This window comes from Piliocolobus tephrosceles, chromosome 5 (genome assembly GCF_002776525.5).
Source record: "Piliocolobus tephrosceles isolate RC106 chromosome 5, ASM277652v3, whole genome shotgun sequence".
Lineage (NCBI taxonomy): Eukaryota > Metazoa > Chordata > Mammalia > Primates > Cercopithecidae > Piliocolobus > Piliocolobus tephrosceles.
Window position 1 is genome coordinate 167773110 of NC_045438.1, and position 13264 is coordinate 167786373.

At 39.2% G+C, this 13264-nt stretch overlaps 1 protein-coding gene across 6 annotated transcripts in view; it reads left to right on the forward strand.

Annotated features, from left to right (window-relative positions):
* Positions 1-13264, forward strand: part of EXOC2 (exocyst complex component 2) — a 194979-nt gene that overhangs the window by 44381 nt on the left and 137334 nt on the right. For all 6 annotated transcript variants that reach the window (XM_026456816.2, XM_026456820.2, XM_026456821.2 and 3 more), the window contains one exon: positions 9276-9436. In XM_026456816.2, coding sequence (XP_026312601.1) covers positions 9319-9436 — 118 coding nt within the window. In that variant the 5' untranslated portion in view covers positions 9276-9318. The remainder of the gene's footprint in view (positions 1-9275; positions 9437-13264) is intronic.

Consider the following 13264-nt stretch of genomic DNA (forward strand, 5'->3'; position numbering starts at 1 on the left):
CACGCATTAATGAGGTGGGTTGATTACCCACATTTTGCTTAATGTTTGCTTTCCCTGCAGTGTTTTAGTATCTTGGGGCAACATGATGTCTGTTTATTGAAGCCGTCGTTAAAGAACTTTGTGTTGAAATATGCCTTTGTTCTCCCATAATTTTTTATTAATATGTTACCATACTAAATCTCATGTTTATCAATTTATAATAGTTTTCTAGCACATTGGCAAAACAAGCTTTCCATACTTTTGTCTGTGTTTAGAAGCATGTTTAAAGAGGTAGCAATAGTGTATTCCAGTAAAATAATACTTCTAAAACATATAATTTTATATAAACAACTACTAAATTACCTAGTATGTTTATGTAATATCAGTTTATTTATTGCTTATTAGTGCATTTTGCTGTTGTCAAATGTGAAAATAAATATTTATCTTTCAACTTTCAGGAACAATGAGCCTAATATGTTGTTTAGCAGGATAATGTTAATGGGATGTGTTTGTGTTTAATTTCAAAATATTACCAAAGCATTATATTTGATAACTTTTTATTTTACTGTAACTTCAAACTTATAGAAAACTTTCCAGAATAGCAAAAGTACCTCTTATAAACCCCTTCCTTCCTTCATTCTGGTGAACAGCAGCTCCAGTAAGCCCTTTAACCACACCCACCAGTTGTTTCCTTTTTCCCCAATTTCTGTGTCATTCTGTCCCTCTGTCTGCATATGTTTTTGTGAACCACTTGAAAGTGGGATGTGGCATCATTCCTTGACTCCTAAATACTTTAGTATGTAGTTATTAAGAATAAAGACATTCTCGGCCGGGCGCGGTGGCTCCCGCCTCTAATCCCAGCCCTTTGGAAGGCTGAGGCGGGCAGATCACGAGGTCAGGAGATCGAGACCATCCTGGCTAACACGGTGAAACCCCATCTCTACTAAAAATACAAAAAATTAGCCAGGCGCGGTGGTGTGCGCCTGTAGTCCCAGCTACTCGGGAGGCTGAGGCAGGAGAATGGCGTGAACCTGGGAGGCCGAGCTTGCAGTGAGCAGAGACCACACCAGTGCACTCCAGCCTGGGCAACAGAGCAAGACTCTGTCTCAAAAAAAAAAAAAAAGAAAGAAAGAATAAAGATACTCTCTTACATTACAGTACAGTTACCAAAATCAGGAAATAAAACACTGGGACCGTACTGTCTAATCCAAAGGTGAAACAGGCAGACATGAGGAGCGTTTCTTGATACGAATCACTGAGCAGGATCTGTGAAGTCCCCGCGAAAAATACAGACCCCAGATCACATCAGCAGGGACCAGCAGACAAAGTCGGATGGATTGATAGGCATTCCGTAAAATCACCTGCACTCTTTGAAAATGTCAAGGTCAAGAAAATACTAATCTGTAGTGCTCAGATTGTGTGGTTTGGACAGTGGGCACTGCTTCAGTCTGGCTCTGTGGCCTTTTGACACATACTGCCTTCCTGGCTCAGCAGAATCGTTCAGGCTTGTCTTGTCCTTGCCCTGCAGTCAGCCATTTCTCCAAGGTCACTGGTTCCTTTTATTGAAAAGTGGTATTTGGGAGTTAGATATGCTAATTGCTACTGTTGTTGTGTTGCTTCTAGCTTCTCTGTGTACAAAGCTAGAAAATACACACTTGCACACACACAGAAATCTACCAGTACACCTCTTTGTCACATCCCGTGTTAAAAACTGAGTTCGTATATCTGCCTTTGTTAATTCTCCTCGGATCTTTTGCTCAAAAAACAAAACTGGGTTGATTCCTTCGTTATCAAGTTTCACAAGTTCTTTATGTGTTGTTTGTACAAAGTCCTTTGTCATTTGTATCTATTGTGAATATTTCCTTCCAGGCAGTAGTTGCCTATTTATTTTATCTTGGTAAGCAGAAGATTTTATTTTGGATGAAGTGAGAAAATTTAGTATTTTTTGTTGTACTTGTGTTTGTCATATTGAACGCAAGTCTTTACCTACACCCTGGTGATGGAGATACTCTCCTATGTTATATAGGAGATAATTTATAGTTTGTAATTTTATAATTTTACTTTTTATGTTTATGAGCCATTTTGAAATAATTTTTGTAAGTGATGTGAGGTTGCAGTTAACATTCCTTTTATTTTTCTATGTAGCTATCCAGTTTTTCCAACACCATTTAAAATATTTTTCTTTCCCATTGAATTACTTTGGTGCCTTGTCAAAACTCATATAGTCATATGTGTTTGTTTCTGGATTCTAGTCTATTTCATTCATCCATTAGTTTATCCTAATGTCAACAACACTGCCTTGATTACTGTAGATTTGTTATAAGTCTTGAAGTCATGTACTGTGTTAAAACTTTTTTCCTCCTCCTAAAATTGGTTTGGCTCTTCTAGATCCTTTACATATCTACTGGAATTTTAGAACGACCTTGACAGTATCTCTATATAAGCTTGCGTGAGTTTATAAATCAGTTTGGGGAGCATTGATACTTTAACAACATTGAGGCTTCTGATCCATGGTCATGATATAGATCTTCACTTATTTAGGTCTTTATTTCTGTAGTATATGTAGTTTTTAATGTAGAAGTCTTGTACATTTCATTTGTTAAGTGTATTTTTAGGTATTTGGTTTTATAATGGTATTTTCAAAATGAATTAAAAAATTTTTATTTTCTAATCATGTCCTACTAAAATATGTAAAAACTGATTTTTATATATTGACCATGAATACTAAGACTTTGCTAAATTCAGCTATTAGTGCTATTAGTTGGTTAGTACATTTCTTAGGATTTTCTATATAAGCAATCATGTTATCTGCAAATAGATGTCTCCTTCTTCATTTGCCATCTTTTTGCTTTTGATTTCTTTAATTCGCCCTATTGCACCACTAGAACTTCTAGAACAGTGTTGAATAGGCAAGGAAAGAGGGATATCTTTTCTATATTACTGTTCAAAAGGGGGAAAGCATTCTGTATTTCACCATTAAGTGGGATGTTAGGTGATCCTCCCCACTCAGATAGGTCTTTATTAGATTGAGGAGATGCTCTCTACTCCTAGTTTGTTGAGAATTTGTAATCATGAATAGTTTTTAATCATGGATTTTGTCAAAAGCTTCTTTGACATCTATTTAGGGTAATATACGGTTTTTCTTTTGCTTTTAATATGGTAATTCACAGTGATTGATGTTTGAAAAACTGGCCTTGCTTGGTTGGAATATACCCCACTTGATCATGATGTATTCCTCTTTTGCTTTTTGAAATAATTCATATAGGCTCGATATTTCTGCTTCCTTAAATGTTTTATGGAATCCATCTGTGAAGCCATCTAGGTTTGAGTTTTCTTTGTAGGAAAGTTTTGATAATTTAATTTAATCTTTCTGAAGATACTGAGATTTTCTATTTCATCTTGTTTAGTTTTGGTAACTTGTCTTTCAAGGAATTTAGTTCATCTAAGTTGTAAAATGTATCGGCATTAAAGCTGTTCATTATCTTTCTTTATTACTATTTAAATGTCTTTAGTATCTGTGGTTATCCCCTCTTTCATTACTGAAATTGATCATTTTTGTTTCATTTCTAGAGAGTTTTTTTTGAGACATCAATTTATTAATTATTGGTGAAGAACTTTTGGCTTTAATTTTTTTCAAATTCTTTTTACTTATGTTTTTGGTTTCCACTGTTTATTTTTTTCCTGTTTCTGTCATTCTGCTTCCTTTTCCTGCTCTTCCTCCCCTTTACTTTGAGTTTATTTAGCCCTTATTTTTCTAGTTTTTTTTTTTAAATGTGGAAACATAGGTTCTTAATTTTAAATATTCTTTCTCTAATGTAAGATTTTAAGTTGCTGCTTTGGTGGCATTCCACAAATTTTGATGTATGTTTCTTATTCATTTCAAAATATTTTGTTTCCCTCTTAATTTCTACTTTGAATGTTGGGTTATTTAGAAGTATATTAATTTCCAAATACTGGGATACCTTTCTGGATATTGTATTGCTATTGCTAACTTAATTCCTTTGTAGTCTTTTGAATTTCGATCTTTGGAATTGCCTGTGACTTATTTTATGGCCCAGCATCTGGTCTACCTTGGTGAACGTTCCCGGGACACCTGAAAAGGAGTTTTATAAATGTCAGGTCAGGGTGACCAACAGTGCTGTTCATATCTTCTATGTTTTTTGTTTGTTTTTTTAATCTAGTTGTTATTCATATTGAAAGGGAATATTAAAACCTCAGACTACAATTGTATATTTATCTCTCCCTATCAATCAGTTTTTGTTTAATGTGTTTTGAAGCTCTTGTATTAGATGCATACAGTTTTGATTGTTATATCTTTATGATGAATTTGTCCATTCATAATTATAAACTCTCCTACCAAATTGCTTTGTGGTATCACTTCCCCTTCAGATTGAAGAACTTCTTCCAGCATTTCTTGTCATACAGATTTGTTTGCAATGAACTTTTTTTTTTTAACTTGAAAATGCCTTTTACAACTTTAATTCTGGACTTTTTTTCTTTCAGTACTTTAAAGAACTATGTATCTTTACATAAATCTGTTTCTATAACTATATTGATCTATAATCATGTTCACCCACTGTTTCTTCAACTATCTTCTACTTACTGTGCAGCCTAATCAGTGTAGTTTTCATTTCAGATAGTATACCTTTCAGTTCTAGAATTTGCATTACATTTCTTTTTAAAAAATAGTTTTATAATTTTAATTCCTCTGTTTAGAATAGCCATCTGTTTATTCATTATGATTACATATATTTTAATAACATTTGTTATAGACTCTTTTAAGTTCTCATCTACTAACTCTTCTGTCTGGTTCATCTTGGAGTCCGTTTCGGTTATCTGCTTATTTGCTTATAAAGAGATAGGAAAAAATCCAAGTGTTTCTCCTACTTTCTACTTTCACACAGCCACTAACTCAGTACACAGTCCTGATACCAGGTGTGCGTGAAGTTTTCCCCACACACCAAGCAAGCAGCTCTCCAGCAGACACCAGCTAGAGATCCTCTCACTCAGTTCAGTCCTGACATGATCATGTCAGATCCACAGCTTGAGAAGCGGGGATATAAAATTGATCAAACATGTGTTTTCAAAGAAGAAACAAACAAAATATCTAAAATTTAATACAGTGAATGTTAAAATTATGTAGTAGAAGTTTAATAGAAGGAGGGATCAGGGAGACTAACATTTGAGCATGACTTGAAATATTGGTACAGATTGAATAAACTTGGATTTCTCTTCAGTGGAAAGAGGGTGAATTACATGAATACAAACACGTGGCAGGTTCATAAGAGGTGAATGGGCTCATGTGGGGATGTCAGAGGAGAGGAATGGTGGAGATGAAGTAGGCAGTGTTGACGAGTCCAGCTGTGACAGGCTTTGAACTGATGTGGAGGAGGTTGTGGGCTGTGCAGACCACAGAACAGTGGATTTCATAGAAGATTATTTTAAAGGTAGGGAGGATATTGATTAACTCCACATTTTAGAGAACTAACTGGCATTTGCTGAGGGTGGAATGCAGCGGAGAGATAATGGGGCAGAGTTACCAGCTATACATCTGTTGTAGCATTGAGGGGAGAAGACGAAGGTCTTAAGTGGGAGAGCAACAGGAGGGAACAGTAGGATTGAGAGGAATAGTTGATTTTTGATTCAGACAAAAGATACTGAGTATTTGATTCAGGTGGTGTCAGAGGCCAGGAGAGGAACTCAAGGTAACTTTGAGTTGTCTCATTGGGTTTATTGGATGAATGATAATGTTTTTCTGGACTTCCTTTTTTGTTGTTTCACCATTTTGTTTGTATTAAATAAGTTATGTAGGCATGATTGATTAAATCTTGTTGGACTGAACTTAATCTCCAGCCCTACCTCTCCACAGGAGGTTGGTCTGCTGGTGCGTTGCTCAAAACCCTAACCCTCTAATCCCATGGTCTTTCTGGAATGGCCAGTCCTGCTGTTGATTCATCTTATTGGCCTATACTGTGGTGTGGTTTGAGAGGATCGTGAATAACAAAGACACTCCTATTGCCGGGAAAACACCAAGGATTTAAGACTCTTGCTCCCAGAAACCAGGGACAGAGGTCAAATACTCTATTATATATAACATACCCCAGACTCATTCCACTGTCTCCTGCCATCCACTGCAACATTTCCAGATTCTTCTCATCTGCCATTTCTTGCTGGTTGGTTTTAGACATTAGCTGTCAGCCTCCCATTACGTGAGATAAAAGATGATCACTCCCTGGTTTACCTGTCTTTCCTGCCCCCAAACACACATCCATCTTTTGTGCCTTATTTCAATTTTGTTTAAACTGGTGGTCAGTTACTACATTACTATATAGGTCATGTTTCTTGGGACCTTTTTGAAAATTTCAAGAGCTTTTATTCTTGGATTGATGTATTCATGGCATCTAGTTCTTTTAGCGGTAAAAAAAATTCTAGATATTAATTTAAGATCAAACTTTAGAATGATTTTGAAGTTTTTTGTTTTTTGTTTTTTCCCTGTGCCTGCTATCGTTAGTTTGCTAGGGCTGTTATAACAAAGTATGCTAGACCAAGTGGCTTAAACAACATACATTTATTTTCTCACCCTTTTGGAAGCTAGAAGTCTGAGATGAGGGAGTCAATGGGGTTGTTTTCCTTTGAGGGCCGTGAGGCAGTGATCTGTTTTAGGCCTCTCTCCTTGGCTTGTAGACAGCGTCTTCTCCCGAGTCTTCATATTTCCTTCCCTCTGTGTGTGTGTCTGTCCAAATTCTTCTAATAAGGACACGTCTAATAAGGACACCAGTCACACTGGATTCGGACCCACCCATGGGGCCTCGTTTCACCTTGATTGCCTCTTTAGAGACCCCCTTTTCAAATACAGCCACATTCTGGGGTACTGGGGCTAGGCTTAAAATATGAAATCTGGCTGTGGCGGAGTGAGGTGGGTGGGCATAATTCAGGCCATACAAGACCTGCAATATGTTTGTTCTGTGTTTTTTCTTGTTTGTCTTTCTTCCATCTTTGTCTTACATATCTTTCTTCATTGCCTTTGGCTGTCCAGTGTTGGGGGTCAGAAAACGATACCCTAAAATACGTTGCTTTGACATTCTGCACGAAGGAAGCAGCCTCAAGCCCTCCCCGCAGCCCTCCTGTCTCTCCCAAAGCACAGGATGAGGCTGTGCATCTGAAGTTCCCTTACCTGCGGAGAAGCTAGACTGACTGAAGAAGAACACATTTGCCTTCAGTTTCCTCCCTGAAGTTTCATTAATCAGAGAAGATTAAAACTCACATCATAGAAAAAGAGACTGAAAATCAAGCACTGCACCTGGAGCCCAGATGGACTTTGTCTGTTCTGAGGTCCTATTTAATTCTCATAATTATTTATTAACTACCGTCTGAGCATTGAACCCATTTATTCCCCCTAAAAATTATTTACTGCCCCTCCAAATGGCCACATTTCACCCCTCCTCCCTTTCCGTTTGAAGAAGGGTCTGTAAGCATCTGGGGCCCACCGGTTTGATAGGTGACCATGCTCCTGCGAGTCCCCTGCGCTTATGCACATTAAAGAAACATGTCCGCCCTTTGCTCCTGGTAACCAGCCTCATTCATCTCCAGCAACCCGTTAGAGGGCAGAGGGGAAGCTTTTGCCCACGGTCTCTATAGCGCCCATGATTTAGAGTGAGGCTGTTAACAGCTGATTTGATTGAGTTTGTGGGGGCAGTTTACAGGGAGCGGCTTTTCCGTCAGGTGGTAGGAGCACAAGCGGCCCCTCCCTTTTTGCAGGGAAGACACTCAGGTGTCAGGATCTTTGGGTCTTACTTCCCTAGGACTCTTCAGTTTCTGCAGAGAATAATGCTTCCGTTGTGTGGACAGGGTGGGATGGGCAGGAGGGGCTTACACACCTCACAGTGGCGAGGGCAGGAGAAGGGAGGCAGCCCGAGGAGTCCCACGGCTTGGCACAGGTTCACCCCAAATCCCTGCTCAGCCTGCCCCCAATTTCCCACACCTCCGCTGTGCTGGGGGTCTCTAAGTCCTGGTGCTCTTGCTTGGTTTCTTAAAAGACTAAACTTCTGTTCTCCTGACTGTGAAGGATAGAGGCAGGGGCTAGGGAGTCTCACTTTTTAGTCCATAAAGATACAGGTCACCAGCAAGTCTCACTCTTTTGCTCTGAGTCTCACCCCACCTTCTGGGGCATCTGAAGCCCTGAGCACTTGAGTTCTCAGGGGTTTATTAGTAAAATATTATTATTATTATTATTATTGTTATTTGAGACGGAGTCTCACTCTGTCACCAGGCTAGAGTGCAGTGGTGCAATCTCGGCTCACTGCAACCTCTGCCTCCCAGGTTCAAGCAGTTCTCCTGCCTCAGCCTCCTGTGTAGCTGGGATTACAGCCGTGCACCACCACGCCCGGTTAATTTTTGTGTTTTTAGTAAAGACGGGGTTTCACCGCATTGGTCAGGCTGGTCTCGAACTCCTGACCTCATGATGCGCCCTCCTTGGCCTCCCGAAGTGCTGGGATTACAGGCGTGAGCCACGGCGCCCGGCAAATTTCATTATTTATTGCTTGCCTCCTGTATGCCAGCTACTGTGCTTGCCAAGGATTATCCTGTACATTCTTTACAGGAACCTTATGAAATGCTCTGTTACCAGCTCCATTTTGCATATAAGAGGAGGGAGATTTAGAACAGATTTAGTAAATGGGAGCAACAGTACTTGAACACAAGTCTACCTGGTCTCAGAAACTACACTTTCCCCTCCTCTGTTATACTCACAACAGTTAGCAAATTAATGCTTCTGCCTGTATCTACATTCTAGGTTCTGTAGAAATGTCAGTATATTGCATTGATTTGAGCATATTAAAAAACAGTTGCACACCATATAAATACAAAAGTAAAGTGAAATCCAGTACACCTATGGGAATGTAAATGTGTTTTTCTTTTTATGAGTATAGTTCTCCTTTAAACAGCCCTGGGGATAGAACAGGAGAACAGTTCTTAGTATCAATTTAGGATTCAGCAGAGGTAGTCATGGAGCTACATAGTGACATCAGTTTCTCTCTGCCCCTGTGCTGGAAGGTTTTAGAACCCAGGGCTTAGCTTTCTGTTATTCTCACGTCTTTCTTGCAATACTAACCAGAGTGTCCTTAGGAATTTAATGTTCAGTAGATGTTGGCTGATTGGCTAAATGACCCCTAAAAACTTCAAAACTCTGTGTTTAAGAATACTTTTTATATTTTGGTACTGACTGTCTAGCATTCTTCTATTTTTAGTCAGTGCTTATCTCAGTTGGCTCTAATCCTTTTCTCTTTCTCTTTTAACAGATTACTTCTGTAACAGGATCACCAGTTTGCTCCGCAAGGCACGATGTCTCGATCACGACAACCCCCGCTTGTGACCGGCATCTCTCCAAATGAAGGGATACCATGGACAAAGGTCACCATCAGGGGAGAAAACCTGGGGACTGGCCCCACTGACCTCATAGGTAAGGGCAGCGGCCCTGCGACGCTCCCTGCTAGTCGGATTTTTATGTGGACGACAGAGACAAGATACGTGATTTTCCAATAGTGAAGGCGATAGGACAGACATCTTTGGGATCTCCACAGAATGCTCCAGAAAGATGAAAGAATTACCTGGCTTTCGGATTTTTGTGTGAAAATCATTATTTTGTCAAATCTTGCCTTATATTGTCTTTCACATCCTTCAGAAGGTTTCCCAGTGCTGAGATTTGCCTCCGAATTTTCCACAGCTTTGATGCCTTGATGGCCAAAAGAGCTGCTTTTACATTTTTGCTCTCATTAGTTTTCCTTCCCTTGTCTGACTTGTCTGTTACTTCTCAGGGGCTCTGTGAATTACACCTTTTCTGTTCCTTATTGCTCTTCAAAGCAAGTCTCAGCCCTGTCTCCCGGTGACACGGGCAGCTGTTGGCTCTCTCCACTCCGCCTGGCGGGCGTGTGTCCTCGTCGTGATCTGTGGATGCTATCTGGAGCAAGCCAAAGCTTAGTTTTTAGGGTCAGTTTATGTTTTTTATCTTTTCTAGCGGAGTCGAAGCTCAAGGTCATGAATGGTTAGAACGAACACCACACAGCCATTTGGTGTGGTGTAAATATTTTTGAATGTTGGCTTGCGTGGCACCCTTACCCCTTCCATGATGTGGAGGCCTTTACTGATGACCTGTTCTTGAAGCACTCAGGTCTGCCAGTGCTTCTCAGCCCTGGCTTTTCTGAATCTCCCTAGAACCTTAAAAGTAAATTACTTGGCCTATTAAGTTTCAGTCTTTAAAAATGGAGCCTAAACATTATTTTTAAAAATATACATGGGTATTAGGGACAGCCAGGGTAGAGAGTTTTAAATACAATTTTATGGCCAGTTATGGTTACCTGCCTACGAACTGTTCAGGTGGGTCTACAGATGCATTCCGAACGAGGAAGGCAAAGACCTCTCTATGTGCTACGGAATGTGTCTTCTGGCTTCCCATATAGATTTCTTCTAGACTCAGACATTCTCTCTAATCTTTTCTGCACTGGTGATGGACTTGGTGGTAAGGTCCTGAAATCATGAGTTGGAACTTGCTTTTCCTGCATTATGACTGCTGGTTGATACATTGGTTTTTGGCCATCCAGAAAACTCTTTAAAAAGAAAAAGTGAACGAGAGCTCAGCACTGTGTGGAGTGACTGAGTTTTGCATTGCCTAGCCAATTCTTTTTGTTGATGTTATATCTCATTTGATATTGTTTTCTCTAACTGTGACCGGCATCTCTCCAAATGAAGGGATACCATGGACAAAGGTCACAATCAGGGGAGAAAACCTGGGTAGTTTTTGATTGTTTAGTAAACATCACTTCAATTTATTCCTGCAAAAGTAGTCTTGTCTAATCTTATGCCTTGGTTTTTGATAAAGCTCATTCCAGATGTTTCTTTACCTAAGTGGAAAAATCCCCAGAATGTTTGGAAATCTACTCACACGGGTGAGGGTTCTGTCCAGGATTTTTGCTGGCAGTCATTGTGAGCTCCAAACATGACAATGGTCTAGGTAAATTTTAATCTTGTTTTAGCTTCAGGCAATGCTGTTCTTATTTGACTAAGCATGTATTACTTTTCTTTTTGTTGTTTTTCGTTTTGAGATGGAGTCTTGCTCTGTCACCAGGCTAGAGTGCAGTGGTGTGATCTTGGCTGACCGAAACCTCCGCCTCCTGGGTTCAAGTGATTCTCCTGCCTCAGCCTCCTGAGTAGCTGGGACTACAGGCGCCCGCCACCACACCCAGCTAATTTTTGTATTTTTAGTAGAGTTGAGGTTTTACCATATTGACCAGGATGGTTGCAATCTCTTGACCTAGTGAGCTGCCTGCCTTGGTCTCCCAAAATGCTGGGATTACAGGCACGCACCACCTTGCCTGACCCATGTATTACTTTTCTAAACCATGCTGGTTCAGCTTTGAAACTGCCTTATATATTACCAAGAAACCATTTTTTAAAAAAGCAAACTTAACCTGCTAAATAATTTAAGTGTTTTTAGCTCAGATGATATCTACACTAGCCAGGCAAAGCACTATAAAAAGTACTTTACTTGGGATTCTATGAGTTACTTTTTTTTTTTCCTAAAAGGTGCTGTTATATTTCATGAGGCAGATTTCTTGCATAACTTAGGAAAAATGTGCTTAATAAATCAAGAAATAGGTCTTGTGATCCTTTGTCATAACATTTAAAATGATCTACTTGGATCTATGTTTAAATTATTTACTGATTATTCATTTTTTTGGAGTAAAAATGCATGACAGATATTAAATCAGAGGAATCGTGAAAGCAACTGAGAGCCAATGAAAAAACTATTGTTCTAGGGGCACTTCTGTGCCCACGTGCACCTTCATGCACATCATTCAGGTTTGCTCATGTGAACGTTTTTTAATACTTTATATCTGAAGTTTAGACTCTTATTCCTCAGTTTTAATCATAAGGTAGTTCTCTAGCAAGGCAATTTCATTAGGGATGACTTTTTTCTTTTAATGAAGATACTATTTGTATTTTTACACTGCTCCCTGACATTAATTGTTGGGTTATTCTTCATTCTGAAGTGAGTTAATGTTTAAAAATCACAAAAGTCTGATATTAAAATACTTAAAAATATTAAGTTGTCTGTTGACCTGGAATGATACCAAAATATGTACTGTCGAGAATTAAGCAGGTTACAAATTAAAACATTTGTTTAAAAAACATATAAACTGGTTTTTATATGCACAAAATCACTTGAGCAAGTGAACGTTGACATGTTAGCAGTATTTCTCTTGCAAGGTGGAGTTTGGAGAGGCTTTCAGTCTCTTAAGTTATTTAAGTTTTTCATAACAAAAATTATTAGAAAAAATATCACAGACACACCATCCAATTATTTTGAAAACAATAATTTTGAATACTGAATACATTAAAAAATGTGTTACTATAATTAAAATATACCAATAGAAACCATAGTCCCAAAGAAACCATTAAATGCCATTATTAGAAAAACAAAGTTGCAGACATTAGTGAATTACAGGTATTTTAGAGAAACCCCTAAAATTCGTTATTTCAAGCAATGTATCTTTAAAGCATAGCTGCTTTTATCCCTTTGTGGTTTAACAGCCTTTACTAAATAGTTCTTTACGTCAGAACAAAAGATGGTTTGACTTTGTCCCTCCATTTTAAAAGTCAGATTTGGCATTACTTGAGGTATTTCTGGTATCTGAAAAAAAGCCAAAAGGAAACATTGCAATTGCTAAACCTTACTGCTGAGCGTTATTGAAAATTAAATAATGAGAAAAGAAAGTGTGAAGTGTCTGTGGGGCGTGGTGGCTCACGCCTGTCATCCTAGCACTTTGGGAGGCCAAGGCAGGTGGATCACTTGAGGACAGGAGTTCGAGACCAGCCTGACCAACATGATGAAACCGTGTCTCAAAAAAAATACAAAAACAAAAACACAACAAAACAAAAAACTAGCCAGTCGTGGTGGTGACGCTTACCTGTAGTCCCAGCTCCTTGGGAGGCTGAGGCTGGACAATGGCTTGAGCGTGGGAGGTAGAGGTTGCATTGAGCCAAGATCACACCACTGCATTCCAGCCTGGGCAACAGAGCAAGACCCTGTCTCAAAAAAAAGAGAAAACGTCAAGTGTCTGTGTCTATGCCACATACATTCTGGTTTCTTCTCTCCATAAATATTAATTCCATTGGTCTCTGCTTTGTGGAAACGGAAAATCTAAAGGAAGTAAGTTGGAAGGCTGGCTGACCCCTCTGGTGCTGTGCTGGTACCCGCCCAGGGTGTAAGTTGGAAGGCTGGCTGGCCCTG